General features: G+C 47.5%; 1 protein-coding gene and 1 long non-coding RNA gene across 9 annotated transcripts in view; one reads left to right on the top strand and one right to left on the bottom strand.

Annotated features, from left to right (window-relative positions):
* LOC106505424 (uncharacterized) overlaps nucleotides 1-21,844 on the bottom strand; it is a 58,817-nt gene extending 36,973 nt beyond the window's left edge. For 2 of the 5 annotated variants that reach the window (XR_014821123.1, XR_014821122.1), the window contains exons 1-2: nucleotides 21,580-21,697; nucleotides 18,254-18,371 (exon numbers count right to left, since the gene is read on the bottom strand). This is a non-coding gene — a long non-coding RNA (uncharacterized LOC106505424). Of the gene's footprint in view, nucleotides 1-1,890; nucleotides 2,029-8,545; nucleotides 8,679-18,253; nucleotides 18,372-21,579 lie in introns of those variants that run through there. The other 3 variants (XR_014821124.1, XR_014821120.1, XR_014821121.1) reach the window with 3 other exon arrangements.
* A 108-nt stretch (nucleotides 21,845-21,952) lies between these two features.
* DHX8 (DEAH-box helicase 8) overlaps nucleotides 21,953-22,588 on the top strand; it is a 32,568-nt gene continuing 31,932 nt past the window's right edge. For all 4 annotated transcript variants that reach the window (XR_014821075.1, XM_003131379.6, XM_084984279.1 and 1 more), the window contains exon 1: nucleotides 21,953-22,149. Coding sequence is in view for 1 of the 4 variants with exons in the window: in XM_003131379.6 (XP_003131427.4) it covers nucleotides 22,002-22,149 (148 nt within the window). In the remaining 3 variants the exon portion in view is untranslated. The remainder of the gene's footprint in view (nucleotides 22,150-22,588) is intronic.

Raw genomic sequence — 22,588 nt, 5'->3', positions numbered from 1 at the left:
GCAAAGGAGTGGAAATGCATGCAGCAGAGGAAGCCTCCAAAATTTGGGTCCTGGCCTGGTGGGTGGTGGGGCATCAGTGTTTCCTCTCCTGTACTCTCACTTCCTTGGGAGTTTTGAATTAGAAAGAAAGCTGGGGGAGTTCCCTTGTGGCTCAGCAGGTTAGGGATCTGGCCCTGTCACTGCTGTGGCTTTGATTACTGAAATGGTGCGGGTTTGATTCCTGGCCTGGGAACTTCCATATGCCGAGGGGATGTCCAAAAAAGAAAGCAAGCTGGGACATGTTCTTTTCAGGATTGTGTCCCAGGCACAGGAAAAATGAATAGGCAGAAGAAGGAAATGCCAACCTTCGCGTCTCCCACTCCCACTCCCAGGCCCAGTGTGCCAGGACTCCTCCGCCCAGCTATAGTTTGGAAGTTTGAGAATCTGTGGATTTTTCCACAGTGTCAGTTCCTTCCTACTTTGCTCCATTGGCCTCCTTTCTGTTCCTGGAAGCCACTTTCCAGCCTCAGGGCCTTAGCACCTGCTGTTCTTCCTGTCAGGTTCTTGAGAGATGGCTCTTTCAGCTCAAAGTCTTCCTTGAGGAGGCTTCCCTTGATCACTGCTTCTAAAATAGGGTCCCTTCCTCTACCCCCACACCCTCTACCACCTCTAGGAGCTGGAATGCAAGGTCAAGTGGGCAGGGATCCCTCAGTGAGGTTTTGCTCATTGATTTATCTCCAGCACCCAGCACAGTACCTGGTTGGTTGTAGAGGCTCATATATCTTGTTTAAGTGAAAAATGAATGAATTATTCACCTGGCTTTATATTTCCCATAGCCCTATTCCTATCAAACATTATCCTGTTTATTTATCTATTTGCTTATTTGGCAGCTGTCTCTCTGTCTAGATTAGAAGCTCTAGGAAGCCAGTGACATTTCTGTCTATCATCAGTACCTGCATGACTGCTCGACACTTAAAGCGTTCTCAATAGGCATTTGCTTAATGAATCAACAGGGGATCATGTTTTTTCACAAACAGATGTGTCTGAATTACAAACAACACCCTCTTTGGAAAAAGGCGGGAAGTTCTGATGCACAGATAGATGGAGGTTGTGGTAGGACTCTTTCCATCATTCCAGAATCATGGCATGGTTTCCACGAAAACATTTAGCTTATATATCTATTGATCACCTACTGTGTGCCCGGCACTATGTTAGGGACTTTCACATATGTTGTGTCTCAGTAGAGAAAGTCTGTCCAATAGATTATTATCACTTAAAATCCTGCATCTTTTTTTTTGGCCGCTCTCGCGGCATGCAGAAGTTCCCAGGCCAGGGATCAAACCTGAACCACGGCTGTGACAATGCTGGATCTTTCACCCTTAGGCCACAAGGGAACTCCAAAATTTTGCATCTTTTATTTTTTTCCCAAGACTGAACCTGTGGCATATGGAAGTTCCCTGGCTAGGGCGCTAACCTGAGCTATATCTGTGACTCACGTCACAGCTTGTGGCAATGCCAGGTCCTTAACTCACTGAGTGAGGCCAGGGATTGAACCCACATCCTCGTGGAGGCTATGTTGGGTTCTTAACCCACTGAACCACAACAAGAACTTCCTGCATGTTTCTTGATTTAGGATCATTTCTGCTGAAATGGTAACTCCTGGCCAGCAATGATAGGCATATACAGCAAATATGTGCAGATGATTTGGGCTAAAACCAATTCTGCACCAAAGTCTAGGCCTGGACTTTATTTTATTTGGGGAGAACAAAATATTAGCTGGTTCTGCTTTTGTACATTTCAGTTAGAAGGGAAGTACTGAGGAGTTCCCGTCATGGCTCAGTGGTTAACGAATCCGACTTACCCAACCATGAGGTTGCAGGTTTGATCCCTGGCCTTGCTCAGTGGGTCAAGGATCTGGCATTGCCGTGAGCTGTGGTGTAGGCCACAGACGCGGCTTGGATCCCACATTGCTGTGGCTCTGGCGTAGGCTGGCAGCAAGGCAGCAACAGCTCCGATTAGACCCCTAGACTGGAGGCCGAGGGAGCGGCCCTAGAAAAGACAAAAAAAAAAAAAAAAAAAAAAAAAAGAAGGGAAGTGCTGAAACAAAATTCCGTTAATGCTCCAGGGTAGATTGTGTCTGTCTGGTCAACAGAGATTTTATTGTACACTTGGATTATGCTTTGATATTACACAACTTTGAATTACTAATAGCAGGTGGCATACACTATGACATATATTCCATTATCAAACGTATCATACTGTGTGCCAGGTACTATCCTGAGCTGTTTACATTCATTAACTCATTTCATCCTCACAACAATCCTATGTAAGTACTTTGATTATCTCCATTCCACAGATGAGAAAACTGAGGCTCAGATAACTTAAGTAACTTGTCCAAGATGACGGAGCTAGGAGATGACAGGATCAAAATTTGAATCCAGGAGTTCCCGTCGTGGCTCAGTAGTAACCAACCGGACCAATATGCATGAGGATGCGGATTTGATCTCTGGCCTTGGTCCTTGGGTTAAGGATCCTGCGTAGCTGTGGCTGTGGCTGTGGCGTAGGCTGGCGGCTGCAGCTTCAATTCAACTCCTAGCCTGGGAACTTCCATATGTAGCAGATTTGGCCCTAAAAAAAAGTAAAAAACCCAAAAAACCAAAAAAAACTGAATCCAGTCTCCAGAGCCTACATTATCCTTGGCCCATGGTGACTAATTCTCCTGGTTTGCCTGGGACTTTTTGGATTTGGCACCCCAAATCCCCACTTCCTGGGAGCTCTTTCAGTCCCAGGCAACCCAGGATGGCTGGTCGCCTTGCTTCTGCCTCTCAAGAACAGTTTTCCAAGGTCAGCTATTTTTAAGTAGAGTCGTAATTACCTCTAGCTTGTGTACCTTTCAGTTCACTGATCAGTAATAAGATAGCGTGGTTGTGAAAATGACCTTGCTGGGCTCTTGCTATTAAAGTGGGTAATATATGGAGAAAATCTGTGGAGAGGACAAAAACAGGAGCCAAGGAAAATATTTCCAGATCAACGATAAATAATGACTGAGAGAAAATGGGGAGGGCAAAGAGCTGGCTGTGGCTGAAACCAGGACACAGACAGAAATACATGAAATAATGAAGGTGATGATGGCGTCTCCTATGTGACTTGGCCAGATAATTGGACGTTAATTGGCCAGACAATTGGTGGTGTTTCTGTAACACCGGTTGAGGGCCTCGTGCCAGGTTCTGTGCTAATCATTTTAGCGCGGTTAACCCATTCAGTCCTAAAGATGGACAGCCATGTGAGCTAGGCACTACTGTTATTCCATTTCACAGAGACGAAATTGAGGCCCAAAGAAGTTACATCGGGAGCAAAGGAAGCTGCAGAGGAAGCAGCTGGTTTCTGGGTGAGAAAGAGGGTGTGGATCCAGGCTTGTTCTTGGCTCAAAAGATTTTTCAGGAGTTCCCGTCGTGGCGCAGTGGTTAACGAATCCGACTAGGAACCATGAGGTTGCGGGTTCGGTCCCTGCCCTTGCTCAGTGGGTTAACGATCCGGCGTTGCTGTGAGCTGTGGTGTAGGTTGCAGACGCGGCTTGGATCCCAAGTTGCTGTGGCTCTGGCGTAGGCCAGTGGCTACAGCTCCGAATAGACCCCTAGCCTGGGAACCTCCATATGCCGCAGGAGCGGCCCAAAGAAACAGCAAAAAAAGACAAACAAAACAAAAACAAACAAACAAACAAAAAAAGATTTTTCAAGGTGTTCCCTTGTGGTGTGTTAAGGATCCAGCACTGTTACTGCAGTGATTTGGGGCACTGCTGTGGCACGGGTTCAATCCCTGGCCTGGGAACTTTCATGTACCTCGAGAAAAAAAAATTTTTTGAGAAAAAAATTCCTATTTGGAATTTTCCCAGAATCTCTGAGGACAGAGCATTTTTTCCAGACCTGCAGTTTCCTCAGATTCAAACTGGAAGTCAGGGTAAGGACTGAGTGCCAGCCTGTCCCTTTCGCTCACCAGATACTTCCCTGCAATCAGTGAACTTATACGTGCAGAACCTGCCACACGTCTGTGGTTTTTCTGAGTGGGCCAGAGTCAGGCGTCTCCTATGTGACTTGACCAGAGAACTGGATGTGAATGAGTGACTGATGAGAACACATGGAGACAATTCCCTGTAGGAGGTCCCATGTGCTGCAGGAGAAGCTGCTGGGCCACTTTGGAAAGGCCACTGCTTTATTTTATCCATAAAAAAATGATGCATTAGCTGTCAACCCTAAGGGCTTGCAGTTAATTTTTTTTTATTTTTGCTTTTTGAGCCTCACCGGTGGCATATGGAAATTCCTGGACAAGGGGGAGAATCAGACCTACAGCTGCCAGCCTACGTCACAGGCGAGGCAACACGGGATCCAAACCTCGTCTGTGACCTACACCACAGCTCGCCGCAATACTGGATCCCTGACGCTCTGAGCCAGGAGCGAGGGCAGGGATCGAACCCACACCCTCATGGATACTAGTCGGACTTGTTTCTGCTGCGCCACAACGGAAACTCCTGCAATTCATTTTCACTCGTCCTCATCCTTTACAAGAAGTTTAAAAATGGCTCCCTTCCTGGTGTCCTACAAAAAAAATCTTTCCTTTTAAAATAGTACTCTGTTAATAGAAAAGATCTCTTTAGAGATGGGTTACATATGAAGGACTTTTTTTATTCTGATGAGGGAGCAGCCCTAGTTTGCCAAAATCTCGTGGCTGCCTTTGATTCTGCTTTCAGGTGGAATGCATTAACCAAAGGAGTAAGGTGTTTGTTTGGTTTCATCTTCTCGTTATCATATGCTTAAAAAAAAAAATCCTGATTTAATGGATATACAAAGTGTGATTCAGTCCATGAGACTGAGTGGAAGGGTAGCTTGTCTGTATGTGCATTCTTTTTTTTTTTTTGAATTGTCATAAAATGGACATAAACAGGATTTGCCAGTTCAGTGGCAGTAAGCACATTCACACTGTAGGACATCCATTACCTCCATTCATCCGCAGGACTCTTTCATCTAACAAACCTGAAACTCTGTGTCCATTAAACGATAACTCCGCAGTGGAGCCCCCCACCTTCCTTTTGCTAGGATGTGCTAAGATGGTCAGAAGAAGCACCTAAAACGTGAATTCGTCTCTCCTTGATTGATCCAGCTTTCCATCATCGCTGTTTCTAGGAAGAAATGATTCTATAACCACACAAATCATCTGCCTCTAATTGGGGTCAGATGATTAAATATCCCTCCTTTACAACTCTGAGCAGGGAAGGGGCTTTGGACTCAGTTTGCAGAGGCTTATCAGGTTCAGGGGCAAGCTCACTGGGTAATTAGTGGAACAGATACCAGTCAGATGGGACAGATGCTGGGCTGACATTATTTTGAAGAATTTCGGGAATAGAATTTTCAAAAAAGTTTTAAAAATATTTACAGATAATAGGTGCTCTATTATAAAAATTTTAAGCCATATGGAAGGATTTAAAGAGCAAATTAATTGTTCCTCCTTAGTTCTCTCTCCCGTTTCTAGAAGTGCTTCTTTCTGGATTAAATAGGTAGAAAACCACATGTTTTCAAGTATTCCATCTGTATAATCTATTCTCTTAATTTTTTTCTGGTCCCCAAAAATATGTTTATTATATCATTTATTCTTTAAAAAAAGAACAATGGAATATTATTGTTCCTGTCACTCTGCCACTTCACCACTGCCATATGTTCCCCATATGGATGTGCCATGACTCATTTTGTCATTTCTCTGATGATAGGCATGAGGCTTGATTTTAGTTTTTTACTCAGCAGTGCAGCCACGCACATTCTCATGCATTTGGACATATGGTTTGTGTCCTTATGTGCACTTGTCTATAGGATAAATTCCTTGAAACAAGATGTGAAAATTGGATGGCTATGGCCAACTACTGAAAGATAAAAACTTAAGAAAACTGTTGACTTCTTGAGAAGCCTGGTCAGGCTCTTGTAACTCTATAAAGCTGAAGGAATGCCCATCTAGTAAGTCAGTCAGAACCATCCAGCTGAGGAAGGTGGCATGTGGTTTTGGCACCTGCATAATTTCAGGCTAGGGAACTCCTTCTCTCTCTTTTTCCTTCTTTCTTTCTTTCTTTCTTTCTTTCTTTCTTTCTTTTCTTTCTTTCTTTCTTTCTTTCTTTCTTTCTTTCTTTCTTTCTTTCTTTCTTTCTTCTTTCCTTCCTTCCTTCCTTCCTTCCTTCCTTCCTTCCTTCCTTCCTTCCTTTCTTTTTTGTGTGGTGCTGGTGGTGGGGCTGCACTTGCAGCATTTGGAAGTTCCCAGGCTAGAGCGCAAATCAGAACTGCCAGCCTATGCCACAGCCACAGCCATAGCAACACCAGATCCAAGCCCAATCTGCTACCCACACTGCAACTTGTGGCAATGCTGGATCCTTAATCCACTTCACAAGGCCTGGGAAGGAACCTGCATGCTCATGGACACTGTGCTGGGTTCCTTAACCCACTGATCCACAGTGGGAACTCCCATCCTCATTTTAAGTGGTCATTTTATTTTTTATTTTTTATTTTTATTTTTTTATTTTCCCACTGTACAGCAAGGGGACCAAGTTATCCTTACATGTATACATTACAATTACATTTTTTTCCCCACCCTTTGTTCTGTTGCAACATGAGTATCTAGACAAAGTTCTCAATGCTATTCAGCAGGATCTCCTTTAAGTGGTCATTTTAGCTTTCTGTTTTCCGAGTCAGTCTCTTGATGACTTTGGTGAGTATCAATACGTTCTCTGGAGAACGCTCACCAGTATAGGGACCAATGAAATTTATAATTTATCTTCTTCACTTGAGATTTGAGACAATCAGCCGAAGGGTGGCTGTATTGCGGATGCATTTAGCCTCTTCTGCTCAGTTGCTTGGCTGGGTTGCTGGCTTGAATGACCAAATGCTCGGAGCTACCCTAACACCTGGGATAAGTCTAAGGTCTCATTTTCCTCAGAGCCCAAGGGGATCCTAGGTTGATCTTGGCTGGCCTGGAAGAGTCAGATCATCTTCCCATGGGGCTTATTCTCTTTATTTCCTTTCGATTGGGTCTGGTTGGGATCTAGCCAGAAAATCTGATTGTCCAAGGCAGATCGGAGTTAGAGATTCGAGCAAAGCTGATTCTATCTGTCCAAGGAATTGAAGCATCCATCACGTGCCTGGGAAGCCAGTAACAGGTGCCTCCCAGGGGGCTCAGGAAGAGCTTCTGCAACTTCAGCTGGAGGAGATTCCCCAAGTGACAGCAACACCTCTGCCCTCACTTAAATCTGGGTCTAATTTCTGCATGTGGTTTCTGAACTGGTACTCTTCTGATGACAAGAGAATAAAGCAATGACAGGCCTCAATCATCTTCATGTGCTTAATGGGAGAAATCACGTTTCCTGCTGCCGGGATTGTCTACTAATAGAAGGGCAAGGTTTTCGCCTCCACAGGACCTGGGCAATGAAATGTCCTCCCGTCTCCTTGAATTAGCTTCGCATGCCTTAAGGGTAGCAAAGAGGGATTGGGGCTGCATGTCTGATCCATAAATCATTCGCTAGCTCCTGCAGTAATTTTTTTTTTTCTTGAGTATTTTTTTCATGCTCAAGGCACAGATTTCCTTCTTTTTTCTTTTTAGGGCCACACCTGCGGCATTTGGAAGTTCCCAGGCTAGGGGTTCAATCAGAGCTGCAGCTGCCGGCCTACACCACAGCCACAGAAACACCAGATCCAAGCCGCATCTGTACCTATGCTGCAGTCTGCAGCAATGCCATATCCTTAACCCACTGGGGCCAAGTACAGAACCTGAATCCTCGGGTTCTTAGCCCGCTGAGCCACAACAGGAAATCTAAGGCACTGATTTCTTGAGTAGCAAGTCCTCTCAATTTGAGAGGGTCTAATTGCTTCTAGGGCCAGTAAGCACTGACTTAAGAACTTTCTGCACTGCTGGTAGGCCTCTCTCATGCAGTGGGGATTCAAGGTCTCGGAACTTGCAATACACGCCTTCCTGATGGGGTTAGACATACTGACAGGTATAGATAAAGCATCATGCAGTGTACTGCAGAGCGAGACAACCCAAGTTCTGCCCTGGAGGAGTCACTTCATGCTTCTAAGCCACATCCATTCATTCCTCAAATGGTCACTGAGCATCAGTAACACATGGAATAAATGAATGAATTTATGGAGTTCCCTTGTTGGCCTCGTGATTAAGGATCCAGCGTTGTCACTGCTGTGGCTTGGGTGATTGTTGTGGCGAGGGTTCAGTCCCTGGCCTGGGAACTACTGCATGATGCAGGCTTGGCGCACCCCCCAGAAAAAAAGGAGTTCCTGTGTGGCTCTGTGGTTTAAGAACCTGACTAGTAGCCATGAGGATTCAGGTTTGATCCCTGGCCTTGCTCAGGAAGTTAAGGATCCGGTGTTGCCACAAGCTGCTGTGTAGGTCCAAGATGCAGCTCGTATCTGGCCTTGCTGTGGCTGTGGTGTAGGCCAGCAGCGGCGGCTTTGGTTTGACCCTTAGCCTGGGAACTTCCATATGCCGTAGGTGTGGCTTTAAGAAGGAAAAAAAAAAAGAGAGAGAGGGAGAGAGAATGAATTTATTAAGCGCCCACCATGCCCCAGGTACTGTGGTAGGTTTCTTCCCTCAGGTCTCCTCTCTGTAAAGTGTAGGTACCACTGTCCAGCTCTCTAGCCTCCAGGGATGCGGTGGAACTGAAACAAGAGAAGGCGTGGGAATGCACTTGGAACCAGCAGCAGACTGTATAACCCTGCAGAAGCCTGTTACCTTTGCCTTTATTTCAGATTTTCCACTTCCTCTGTTTTCCCTTCCCCTCCTTCCAAGTCTGTACGAGTTTGTCTGGGTGTGGCTTCACGGGGCTGATTATTCACCGGCCACCCAAGTCCAGTGTAGACACATAGCTGGGAGTGTAGCATTTCCTTCCGAACCCATGCCCTGAGGCACACGTGTCATCTTGAAATCTACATCTGTGGGAACACTAGCTTCCCACACACTGTGGGAGATGGAGGCTGAATAGGTGTGTGAATCACGTGAAATTGAAGGGCTGAGCTCCGTGCCTCTGTGCTGTTTGTTCCCACATTGCCAGAGACCAGATCTGAGCCATCGGGTGAACTTGATCTTCAGCAAAAAGAGCACGGGCTTAGGAGTCAGACCCTCCAATCCAGACATCTGCTCTGCCAGTTACTAATTGTATAGACGACTTGACCCAGCTTAGGCAAAAAGGAGAATTTAGGGGAAGGATCCCAGCGCATCTAGAATCAGGGATAATGGAAGGCAGGTATTTAAATGCCTCCAGGACACGCTTTCCTCTCTGGATTTTTTTTTTTCCTCCCTCTGTTGGCTTTATTCTTCCAGTTCAGCTTTTCCCCCAGAGAGGGGATCATGGCTTCTGGTAGCTCTTGTGTCTCATGGATCATCACTTTACCATTACAGAAGGCCTGGTCTCTTCTCTCAATTCCAGTGTCAAAAATTCTGGAGAAGGGAGTTCCCGTCGTGGCGCAGTGGTTAACGAATCCGACTAGGAACCATGAGGTTGCGGGTTCAGTCCCTGCCCTTGCTCAGTGGGTTAACGATCCGGCGTTGCCGTGAGCTGTGGTGTAGGTTGCAGACGCGGCTCGGATCCCGAGTTGCTGTGGCTCTGGCGTAGGCTGGTGGCTACAGCTCCGATTCAACCCCTAGCCTGGGAACCTCCATATGCCGCAGGAGCGGCCCATGAAATAGCAACAACAACAACAAAAAAGACAAAAGACAAAAAGACCAAAAAAAAGGATCAGGCATTTGCTGTAGCTGTTGCATAGGTTGCAGCTGCAGTTTGGATTCAATCCCTGGCTCAGGAACTTCCATATGCCATGGCTATGGCAAAAATAAATAAATAAATAAAAATTAAAAATAAATAATTCTGGGAGTTCCCGCTGTGGCTCATCTGGTTAAGAACTCGCATTGTCTCTGTGAGGATGTGGGTTCCATCCCTGGCCTCGCTCAGTAGGTTAAGGATCCAGCATTACCCCAAGCTGCAGCATAGCTTGTAGATGCGGCTCTGATCTGGTGTTGCTGTGGCTGTGGCATAGGCCTCAGCTGCAGCTCAGATTTGACCCCTAGCCTGAGAACTTCCCCATGCTGTGGGTTGGGCCCTAAAAAGAAAAAAAAAATTTCGGAGAAGAAGTCAGATTGGGCTGGCTTGGGTCACATGTCTGGTCCTAGACGAATCAACTTTGGCAAGGGGGGGTCTTGTAGTGGGGACAAAACCAATCCTAGAGACTGGGAAATTCACTGTGAGTCTGATACCGTTTTATACAGTTGCTTCATCTCGCTCAGCCTCAGTTTTCTAATATGGAAATAAGACCTATAATACTGTCCAATGCCACAGTGGACACCTTCTCATGCCCTTAGATTTAGCTAGTAGTAGAAGCTGAAAAATAATGTAGCAAACTAGAAAACCTCTAATATATTAATATGAAGAAATTTAGGATAAATCAACTATACTTTAATAAAATTAAAAAAAAAATTGGTGACATGCAGTATTTACTTTCACATGTCAAAAGTATGTAAAGCAGGAGTTCCTGTCGTGGTGCATTGGAAATGAATCCGACTTGGAACCATGAGGTTGAGGGTTCGATCCCTGGCCTCACTCAGTGGGTTAAGGATCTGGCATTGCCATGAGCTGTGGTGTAGGTTGCAGATGTGGATCGGATCTGGCATTGCTGTGGCTGTGGGGTAGGCCGGCAGCTACAGCTCCGATTGGACCCCTAGCCTGGGAACCTCCATATGCCGCCAGTGCGGCCCTATAAAGACAAAAAGCCAAAAAAAAAAAAAAAAAAAAAGGATCGGGGTTGCTGTGAGCTGTGGTGTAGGTTGCAGATGCGCTCAGATCTGCGTTGCTGTAGCTGTAGCTCTGATGTGACCCCTAGCCATATGCTGCGGGTGTGGCCCTAAAAAGCAAAAAGCAAAAAACCAATACCTTTAAAAGTGGTCAATGAAACTGTGTGACTATTTAAAAAAATGCAAACTGATCCAAAGAGTATTGTTACAGAACTGACATAAAAGACAACACTAGTGTAGACACAGGAGAACATTGACTATGAGATCAATCTCTCTTTCTCTCTTTCTTTCTTTCTTCTTCAGCCACACCCACGGTATATGAAAGTTCCTGGGCCAAGGATCAAATTCGAGCCGCCTCAGAGAAAACGCTGGATTCTTAACTCACTGCACCACAGTGGGAAGCCCCAAATCTTTCTATTTTATGTCAACCAGATTTAAAGCTAATAAAGGGAAAGGTAGAATGTAGAAAGTTACAAGGAAGAGGGTTTTTTTTTTTCTAATATAAATCACAAATTTTAAACTGTAATAAGCAAATATGTTAACGTATATCATTATACATGCACCTTATGTAAGAGTGTGTGCAATTAATCAGTCTGTTTTTTATATTTACGGAAATAGCTGACTGACACCCACAGAGCATGTTTCCCTGTGCTCTGGAGAAAGAAAAGTCTCCTGTGAGCAGGCATGATAGTTTCTGCTCCCGGTTGGGGAGTTCCTATTGTGGCTCAGCAGAAATGAACCTGACTAGCATCCACGAGCACGCAGACTCCATCCCTGGCCTCTCTCAGTGGGTTAAGGATCCGGTGTGGCCATGAGCTGTGGTGTAGCTTGCAGATAATGCTCAGATCCCGTGTTGCGGTGGCGGTGGCGTAGGCCAGCAGCTACAGCTCTGATTCAACCCCTAGCCTGGGAACCTCTATATGCCATGGGTTGCAGCCCTAAAAAGACAAAAAAATAAACAAAACAACCGCAAAAAAACCCGGTTGGAATTTACAGGTAGCTGTGAATGACTAGGCCAGATCAAGGTAATTGGGGGCAATATGGTTCTTAGAAAGAGTTGCTGCATATAGGTCACGGAGCCTATAAACCACCCCTGCTCAAAGGTGCTTCTGAAAAGCAGCAGAAATTGGAGGCCCCATCATTTGAGGCCTGGCCAAATGGCCCTGCTGTCTCTCTACCCACTTCCCTGTGTCTTGCAGTTTCTACCCACCTCCTGGGGTGGTGGCATTAATGATGAAAGTATTTAGCCATGTGCCTAAGTAAGTACTCAACACACACTGATTCGCTTTCTTTTTCCTACAGCTCAAAAAAAAAAAAAAAAAAAACTTAAAAAAGTAATCGTGATTATATAAACAAGGTTGGTTATAGATATTCATTGTAAGAGCAGGCCACATGGCTCAAATATTGACCACAAGTATCCTCTGATCTGTTTAAACTTGGCCAAGAGGATCCCTCAGTGATTCTCAAGTTGGTTTGAGCAAGTTGAATTTGAAAAATAGTTCAGTATTCTAAATGCTTCCTGGCCTATAAGGCATCAGGCAGGCTAGAGTGTGTTTGGACGAAAATTCACATTTAGTCCATGAAACTATATAAAATGCTTATATTTTATCTTGTATTACCCAGCACACGGATATAATTATACTGCATGCTATGCCAAAGGCTCAGAATAGCAGAACACTTAAATTGCAGTTTAGAATTTCTCAAATCACTGCCTTTTCCTAAGAAGCCCTTATCCTCATGACATTGTCAGCCCAATTTAAAAAAAAAAAATGGCAGGAAATCTAGTTTATCATTTGAATGTACAGCCCCCATCATACAGCAGAACATCTGTAACTCGCCCTGTGGCTTTGGGCAAACCACTTGATCTCTTCAATTGGACAAACATTTTCGTGCCTACCACGTGCAAGGCTGTGTGCTGGGCTTCTGTGGGATGACGCAGACAGACATGCCTTTGGAAAGGGCAGGCCGGGTAGGGACTTTCAGTAGAAAGAAGTACAGAGTCCGCCATGGTTCTGGAAGCCGACCGAGTATTTAGGTCGGGAGTGGGGGTGGTGACTAGCAAGTGGTTTGGTTTGGCGGAAGCATATGGAGCGGGGAGGGGAACCTAAGGTTGGTGGGGAGCTATTAATTGGATGGGGGGCTCATCGGGGAGGCAGGCGTTGCAGATGTGGAGCCTGGACGACTTGGAGAACAGGATGACTTTTAAGCAGCATTAGGGGGGAAGCGGCAGGAAGGGCGAGGGTGGGGAAGAGCATGATTTTGATTTTAAATATACGAAGCTTGACATCCTAGTTGGTTATCCAGCAGGAGCGTCCAACAGGTAAGGGAAACATGGGGTTAGAGTCTGAGAATTGCAGGGCCTGGAGATTGAGATCTGAGGGTTGCCAGAAATGATAGTTGAATTTGATTGGATGCGTATTGATTGGGATGTGGGCTCAGCTGATATAACAGTGACCCCCAAACATGGTAGTTTAAGTCAGACAGAAGGGGAGTTCCCGTTGTGACTCAGGGGTAAGGAAGCCGACTAGTTAGTACCCATGAGGATGTGGGTTTGATCCCTGGCCCTGCTGTGAGCTGTGGTGTAGGCGGGCAGCTGCAGCTCTGATTAGACCCCTAGCCTGGGAACTTCTATATGCCGGTATAGAAGAGGGTGTTGCCCTAAACACACACACACACACACACACACACACACACACACAATCAGACAGAATTGTATTTCTTCCTCTCTCACATAATAATTTAAGAGTGACTGAGTTCCCTTTATGGCTCAGTGGGTTAAGAACCCAACATAGTGTCCATGGAGTTATGGGTTTGATTCCTGGCCTCACTCAGTGGGTTAAGGATCCGGCATTGCTGTGGCTGTGGCTTAGACCAGCAGCTGCAGCTCTGATTCGACTCCTGGACCAGGAACTTCTACACAGGGGTGCGGCGGTAAAAAGAAAAAAAAAAAAGAGTTAGCAGTCTGGGGCTGGTATGGTGGCTCTGGGAGGTTAGAAACTTAGGATCCTTCTACCTTTTTGCTCCGCCACCCCCAGGGTCATGACTTTGTTCACAGGGTCCAAGACGATGCAACACTATCACACTTCTGTACTTGCAGGAGAGAAGGGAGGAGAACTGGAAAACGACATGACCCGAAAGTACTGCGGGACCAGAACCCCAGTCTTTGGCTGGACGTGTGGCTGCCCACGATAAAGGTTACATTTCTTCCTTGTAGATGAGTAACCAATTAGAGGTGAGCCAGAGACATGTGTCTAGGTCCAGTCTATAAACATGTTTTGAATATCAATATGTCCTTGCATAACGAGTCAGGGAGGGCACTGTTGCGAAAGCCAAGTTAAAGAGAGTCTTCTGAAGGAGGGGTTTCACCATGTCGCCAACATGTCAAGGAGGAAGAAAACTGAAGACATTAGGGCAGTGGCCCTCGACCAGGGTTGGTTTTGCCCCTCAGGGGACACTGGGCAATCAATCTCTGGAGACACTTTTGGTTGTCACCACTGGGGGCAGAGGATGCTGTTGGCCTCTGGTAGGTAGAGGCCAGGGATGCTGCCAAGCAATCTGCAGTGCATAGGAAAGCCCCACCATCAGTGACGAATGATCCCTGCCCGAAAGGCCAGCAGTCCTGGGGTTGGGAAACCCTGCATTAGAGGATTAGGGCAGTGAGTCCCAAACTTTGCTACACACTAGAATCATTTGAGAAGCATTTAGAAATCCTGATGCCCAGGCCATACCCAGACCAATGAACTCAGAGTATCTCAGAGTGAAACCCAGACATCAGGGTTTTTTGGCTTTGTTTTGCTTTTCAGGGCCCCGCCTGCGGCATATAGAAGTTCCCAGGCTAGGGGTCGAATGGGAGCTGCAGCTGCTGGCCTATGCCCCAGCCACAGCAACACCGGATCTGAGCCGAGTCTGCAACCTACGCCGTAGCTCAGGGCAATACCGGATCCTTAACCCACTGAATGAGGCCAAGGATCGAACCCTCATCCTCATGGAAATTAGTCAGGTTCGTAACCCACTGAGACACAGTGGGAACTCCCAGACATCAGTATTTTTAAACGATCCCATAGGATTTCAACGTGTAGCAAAATTTGAGAACCACTGGCTTAGGATACAAACGGTACGCTCTCTGAGAGGCGAGTGTCCACAATGACCGGCACAGAGCGGGTTCTCAATACACGATCTGTTGAATGAATGAGGACATGAATGAGGAACGTCATGAGGGTGGGATCAAATGTCAAAGGCTGGAGGGGTCAGCTGGAGAAGGGGGCAGGCGAGAGGAGGAAGAGGAGCAGAGAGCTTGGAGGAGAGTTTACTTTTCTCAGAACTCTGGCTGTATCGGGAAACAGAGAAGGGAAGTAGGTTGGGCGAAAGCAGGTAGAAAAAACCGTTTCCTATTTTTAGGTTGGTGGGGACTTGAAGATGTTTTAGGAGGAAGGTAAGAAGCAAGGAGAGAGGAAGGGTAAGGGTGCTGGCGTTAAGAGGGGGGCCAAGGGGGAGGATGAGACGAAGAGCATGGCGGAGGCATGAGCTTTGAGAAGGAGAAGGAATATGTTCCTAGAGAGAGAAAGAAACATCAGGTCGAAGTACAGACTGATTCTGCCACGGGGGTGAGGCCAGGGATGGGAGGGAAGCCTTGAATGGCCTTGAATGACCGCCATCCTCCTTGTAAGCAGGTGGTGAAGTCTCCTGAGAATGATTGTGGTGGGAGTGGGCTTGAGACTTCAGGAGATTTGAGACATCTTGCGTCACACGAAATGGAAAGCCACTGTCCAGAAGAGCGGAAGCGGGGGCCCCAGACGAGGCTCAAGCTTTTGAATTTATACTGGGTCAGACCCATGTATCCTGGGGACTTGCGCCAGCAGTGCCCAGCAGGGTGCGAGGGAAGACACAGAGCAAGAGGAGGTGCTTGGGGCTGGACTGAAGGGACGGGGAAGAACAAACTGGGGCGGGGGGAGTCCTTGACCTACTTTTTTTTCTTTTTAGAGCCGACTGCACCCTCGGCACATGGAAGTTCCCAGGCTAGGCGCTGAATCATAGCTGCAGCTGCCGGCCTGAGCCACAGCCATAGCCACGCCAGATCCGAGCTGCGTCTTCCAGCTTGTGGCAGGGCCAGATCCTTAACCCACTGAGCGGGGCCAGGGATGGCATCCACATCCTCACGGACACTCTGCGGGTTTTTAACCCGATGAGCCACAATGGGAACTGATTCCCTGACAGGTGTGAGTATATTTCCAAAGGGTTGAGGGAATCTGAGGGAAATTCAAAGAATGCTGATAGACTGGAAGGAAGATGAAAGATTTAGAGCTACCAGGAAATTTTTTTTTTTTTTTTTTTTTTTTTTTTTTTTTTTGTCTTTTTGCCTTTTCTAGGGCCGCTCCTGTGGCCTATGGAGGTTGCCAGGCTAGGAGTCGAATCGGAGCTACAGCTGCTGGCCTACGCCACAGCCACAGCAACACGGGATCCTCAACCCACTGAGCAAGGCCAGGGATTGAACCCGCAACTTCACGGTTCTTAGTCAGATTCGTTAACCACTGAGCCATGATGGGAACCCCGAGATACCAGGAAAATTAAACAGAGGTGCAGGGGTAGAAAGAATACATTGAGTTAGGAGTTTTCCTGGTGGCTCAGTGGGTTAAGAATCTGGTGTTGTCACTGCTGTGGCTCGGGTCACTGCTGTGGCCCGAACTTGCTCATGCTGTGGGCACGGACAAAAAAATTTAAAAAAAAATTAAAAAAGAATACACTGAATTAGAAAGAGAAATTTCACATATTCAGATCAGGGAACTAGAACCATTTCAATTAATGATGGAATAGATGTGTGGGCTTGATTACATTATCTCTTAAACCCCTTCCAACTCTAAAAGGGTTGAAGTAGAAGTAGTAGAGGTACTTTCGGTGAGAAGTGGAAGCAAGTGAATCTGCATTTAAATCCAGATCTGCAAGGAGCTGACAGCAGGACCCCAGTCAATCCTTGCCACACGTGAAGCCCCATCTGATCCAAGTCCGTGGGAATAAAACAGGCCGGGGATTTCTACTGAAGCTCAGTCATGGGGATGATCAATCAGCATTGGATTTCTCCGTTTCTTTTTTTTATTAAAACATTTTTTTTGGGTCTTTTTGGCTTTTCCAGGGCCGCTCCCACGGCATATGGAGGTTCCCAGGCTAGGGGTTGAATCGGAGCTGCAGCTGCCGGACTGCGCCAGAGCCACAGCAACGCAGGATCCGAAGTGCGTCTGCAACCTACACCACAGCTCACAGCAACGCCGGACCCTTAACCCACTGAGCAAGGGCAGGGACCGAACCCGCAACCTCATGGTTCCTAGTCGGATTCGTTAACCACTGGGCCACGACGGGAACTCCCCATGTGGTAAAGGTTTATCCTCACTTCCCTCTTTCCTTCCCCCTCCCACCCCGGCCCCCATTCCACGCCAGCCAGCTTGCAACAGAAGATGGTAAGATGCTGATGTGTGAAACAAATGACTTTGTTCGAACGGTGAACCCACGGGCTGGCGTTTATGCGAGGAGTCAGACCAGGGGCCCTCTCGAAAGGCAGAGGGGACGATGGTTAGGGTTTGTGATGTTGCCGAACCGGGCGGGGGAGCCCAGACCCCCGAACTCTCTTTCTGCACGACTCTGAAAGCAGGAGCTCGGCCGCCCGATTGCCCCATGTGCTGGTTCTACGGGGAGGGGGGCTCGGCTGGGTGGAGTGAACGCTAGAAGGAGATGCATTCATTTTTAGTTACCTCACCAGATTGCTGATTTTCACTCTGGAGGCATCAATCACCATGATGACTATAATCCCAAGGCGGAGAGGCGCTATTTTGGCAGCAAGGCGGCCGCTCTTGCGACCACCAAAGCCCTTTGGAGGCTCAGGAAAGCCTGGGGAGCGGTCCCACATGGTTCGAGCTGTGGGCACCCTCGGATGTGGCATGGAGGGCGCCCTGGGAACGCATCCTCCTTCTCTTGGGTGAAGAAATGGCGTTTGCGGAGGAGCAGACTCTTTGGAGTTTGGCAAGTGAGCACATTAACACAGACCTTTGGCCCTGGGCTAAGGAGACAGCCGTGGACGTGCCTGGCTTACAAAGAGGACGCCAGCTCCTCTTCGCTTTCTTCCTATCCACACGCTTCTTGGTTTGCCTTGTTTTTTTTTTTTTTGTTTTTTTTTTTTTTTTGCATTTCTCCCGCGGAGAGCCTTACGTGTTCCTTAAAAATGGACCTCAAACAGAAAGCAGAGGTCACAAAAATTCCCTGCTCCCAGAAGTGGGGGCTAGGTAGAGAAAAAAGTGTAACTTGTGTAACTTGTCCCTTTGTCACGTAGACTTGGAATACTGATTTTTAAAAACTTTGGAAAGAAAACCAGCCTAAATTAAGTCTACAAAATATCCACACGATCTCGAAGCAGCGTCACTTAAAGGATGATTAACTCACAAATAAATATGTGAAATTTTCTTACCATTCCCACAGAGGGTGAGGAGGTAGCGATGGGCGAATACATTTTCCGAACAAGTTCACATCTTAAGGGTGGCAGGGTGTCTGGTTCTTCCTTTTTTCCTGACATCTTTAAGACAGCCCTTAAAGTGAGAGAGAAGGAGGAAATTTCACTGTGACAAAAGAGAAAAAGCCTGGAGTTCCCGTCGTGGCGCAGTAGAAATGAATCTGACTAGGAACCATGAGGTTTTGGGTTCGATCCCTGGCCTTGCTCAATGCGTTAAGGATCTGGCATTGCTGTGGCTGTGGTGCAGGCTGGTAGCTGTAGCTCCAATTAGGTTCCTAGCCTGGGACCCTCCATATGCCACAAGTGCGGCCCTAAAAACCAAAGAGAAAAAGCCTGTGAAAAAGGAATGTTTTTTGCCTAATAGTATAAAACTTAGGAGAGGGAGTTCCCACTGTGGCACAGTGGGTTAAGGCTCTGGCGCTGCCACAGCTGTGGCATTGGTTGCAGCTGCAGTTGGGATTTGATCCCTGGCCCAGGAACTTCCATATGCCTCGGGTTTGCCCCGTCAAAAACAAACAAACAAACAAACAAACCCACCCCCACTCAGGAGAATTAGAGTTCAAAGCATCCATTATTAATGATGGCAGTTTGATGACTTAGGACAGAGGGGAAATTTTAGGTCAGGGACATTGGGGGTGAAATTGAGGCTGTGCTTGGGCGTTGAAAGTGAAGGCAGACAAATAATGGATTGCAACAGGAGGAACTGCCCTTCGAGATGGCCCTGGCCCCTCTCTGCCCCCTTCCCTTCCCGCAACTGCCCTCAAGCGGACAGGGTGCAGACCTGTTTTATTTTTTGTCTTCCAGTCACCTGCCCTCATGTTTAGGCAGCAGAGAGATCAGAGTAATAAACACAGCTCTGCCACCAGCCCCGAGAGTGGCATTAAGAATATCCTAGCTCTTCCTTGATGGTTTTCCACTGCCCTTCTGACCCCTAGAGGTCCTTTCCAGGACCTCCCACACTGCCTGGGCACAAAGGAATCTTCAATACATGTTTGATACATGGATTCAAATTTGAAGAATTTGGGGGAAAAGTCAAGAGGGAAAGATGAGGGGTGTTTCACTCCTTTCCTCTCTCTGAGATCCTGGGAAAAGGGGTTCAGGCCGGTCTCATCAACGTCTTTAGGCTGGTTCCCAGGCTCTCCAGCTGGGTCAGGGCCCCAGGGGAGCAGGGAAGTGGGTGCCATTTTTTCTGAAATCTCCCTGCATGAATAACATTAATGGTTGAGGGGCAGTTACATGCTTAGAAGCCATCATTCCGATTTTGCCTTCCAGAACAGAGGTGTTCGCCCTAAGGTCCCAGTTTCACCCCGGCAGAAAAAGTCAGAGCTGTCTTGGTTGCTGCAACACCATTTTGTTTGGGTGACAGGAAGTCCTATGGTTTTTCTCACCAACTTCCCTGAGGATGCCAACTTTTAGCTACACACACTTAGGTTATTTCTGCCCCCCCTTCCATCCAATCTAGGGTTGCTGAGAGGTTCAGTACTTTCTTCTCTGCTTCCTACTTTCCCCCAACCTCCAAATTCTTATCCCAGTGCTAGCAGCTGGGACCAGTCTCTGGGACAGAGCAGAAATGACGTGGGCATTGTGGGCATGATTAAAGAAGCACATCAGTCTAGGAAGAGGCATACCAGCAAAGCCCTTTGTTACTACAGGAGGGTGGTGGGAAAGCATTTCTTAACCATCATGTGAGATGATAGTGATTAAGCACAGGCTCTCTCTCTCTCTCTCTCTGTATATAAATATATTTTGCTTTTGCTTTTTAGGGCCACACCCTTGGCATATGGAAGTTCCCAGGCTATGGGCTGAATCGGAGCTATAGCTGCCGGATGACATCACAGCCACAGCAACACCAGATCTGAGCCATGTCTGTGACCTACACCCAGCTCACAGCAAAGCTGGATCCTTAACCCACTGAGCAAGGCCAGGGATCGAACCTGTATCCTCATGAATCCTAGTCAGGTTCATTATTGCTGAGCCACTATGGGAACTCCTTTGTCTCAATATTTTATTTTATTTTTTTATTTTATTTTATTTTATTTTGGTCTTTTGTTGTTGTTGTTGTTGTTGCTATTTCTTGGGCCGCTTCCGCGGCATATGGAGGTTCCTAGGCTAGGGGTCGAATCGGAGCTGTAGCCACCGGCCTACGCCAGAGCCACAGCAACGCGGGATCCGAGCCGCGTCTGCAACCTACACCACAGCTCACGGCAACGCCAGATCGTTAACCCACTGAGCAAGGGCAGGGATCGAACCTGCAACCTCATGGTTCCTAGTCGGATTCGTTAACCATTGCGCCACGACGGGAACTCCTATGAATATATATATATATTTAAAGGTAAAGAAGAACAGAGAAAAGAAGTCAATGGGATAAGCTCTTGGTATCCTAATTCCAAGCTGGCAGGTTGAGCTCCCTGAATCAAGTGCAAGATATTCCATTCAGTTCGTGGGGAGAAGGATTAAGAGAAAGGGAAGTGGGAAGAGTGCAGAGAGTACAGCACTGATTTCTTAGGAACCTGGAAACATGGAGTCCTTGGAAGCAGTGAGAGCTGCTGCTCCGGGGTTGTCTCCCTCTGCCATCCTTTAGTCCATGGTGAGATGTTGGAGGAACAGAGCTCAAAGGTGCAGCAGCCTAAGGCAGCCTGAAGCTACAGGCAAAAGGGTCTGATTTCCTCCCCTCTGACGGGAGGGCCACTCACTTTGGAGTACCTCCGTTTCCTTATTCATCACACAGAGCGGTGTGATGTGGGGAAAAAACCCTCACCTCACCGTAGGGCTGCAATAAAGCAAAACGGGACCTGAAGCGGAAGACTTGGGAGACCTGAGCTTATGACTGGGATTCACAGCACAGTTGCTATTTGGGGGATTAAAAGTGGTTGTCACAAGAGGAGCCAGGTGACTCTCTGGGGTCTCAGGCCGAGGAGGTCTGTGCTATAGGGACTCACTTTATGGTGACCACTGACTCCGTTTTGGGATTCCAGCAACCGCCATTTGCAGTGTGTTTACTGTATGTCAGGCTCCTTGCATAGTTATCTCATTTGGTCATCACCTAAACCTAGTTAGAGCAACATTATTCCAGTTTCCAGATGAGAAAACTCAGACCTGAGAGATTAATCCGCCCAAGGTCACAGCTAGATAGTGGAATTATCGGTTTCTTCGTATGTAACATGAATTAATGACAGAACTAAACTCCATCGCCTGCTGGTTTGTTTGAGGCCCTTGAGATAGTCATGACCCAAGCGGAAGCAAAACCCCAGCAAGATAGAGCCCCATTGTAAAGCGAATCTTGCCTTTTCCGAACTTCGAATTTTTTCAAGGCTTCAAAGGCGCAGACACGGCGGCGGGGAAGGTGGGATGGGATAGCCACGACCGCCTCTGGCACCCCCTTGCGTAGGCCACGGTCGCCCTCTGCCGACGTAGGTCGGGAGTGCACGGAGGGTGAAAGTTTCCGGGCCTGAGAGCCGGGCAAGAAGCTCCCTGGCCAGTAGAGGGCGCCAGCCAGCGTGCAGAGTAACCCACTCGGCCGTCCCTTCCTTAAGCATTTCCGCTCTCATCTCTATGCTCCATCCGGTTACGTCAAGAGAAATTGCCGGAAGTTTCAATTTACTGTAAACAAAAGCGGGGGGGGGCGCCCCGACCCGGAAGTTGAAACTGGAGCCGAGTAGAAACAGCTCCGAAAGCCGGCAGTGAGGGGCAGTGGGAAGCCGTAGCCATGGCGGTGGCTGTGGCTGTGGCGGGAGCAGTAACCGGGATGGAGCTGGGCCCCGCGGAAGAGCTCGCCAAACTCGAATATCTGTCTTTGGTGTCGAAGGTTTGCACCGAGCTGGACAATCACTTGGGGATCAACGACAAGGATCTGGGTGAGTCCGCGGAGGTCCCTGCGGCCTCTGGTTTTGGGGTGGAGGGAGACGGAATTGATGGGCCGAGTGTGTGGGTCCGTGATCGTCTGTTTCGTTGTCACAGGGACGGCCCAGGGAACCTGCGGCCGTGGCCTCCTCTTGAGAGCCTTCCAGGCGGAGCTGTTAGAAACCATTTCCCAGAGCTGTCAGTGAAACCTGGGAGCGGCCATCACTGCTTGCTGGTTTTTTGTTTTAGTGGGTTTTTTTTTTTTAAGTTCCGATGATTAAATAGCGTTAACAACAACGACGGCAGCAGCCGCATGATGATGTTAATGGCAGACACTCAAGAAGTTCTCACTACATGCCAGATACTCTGCCCAGTGTTTTACTTATTTTATTTGGTCTTTCTATCACCCTGTGAGATAGTATTATCTCTTTCTAGATTAAGAAAACAAGGCTC

The sequence above is a fragment of the Sus scrofa genome, chromosome 12 (genome assembly GCF_054392235.1).
Source record: "Sus scrofa isolate SSC_HxYL_T2T_F1_AM1 chromosome 12, Sscrofa_HxYL_maternal_Yorkshire_Landrace_v2.0, whole genome shotgun sequence".
Taxonomy (NCBI): Eukaryota; Metazoa; Chordata; class Mammalia; order Artiodactyla; family Suidae; genus Sus; species Sus scrofa.
This window is presented reverse-complemented; position numbering and strand designations above follow the sequence as displayed.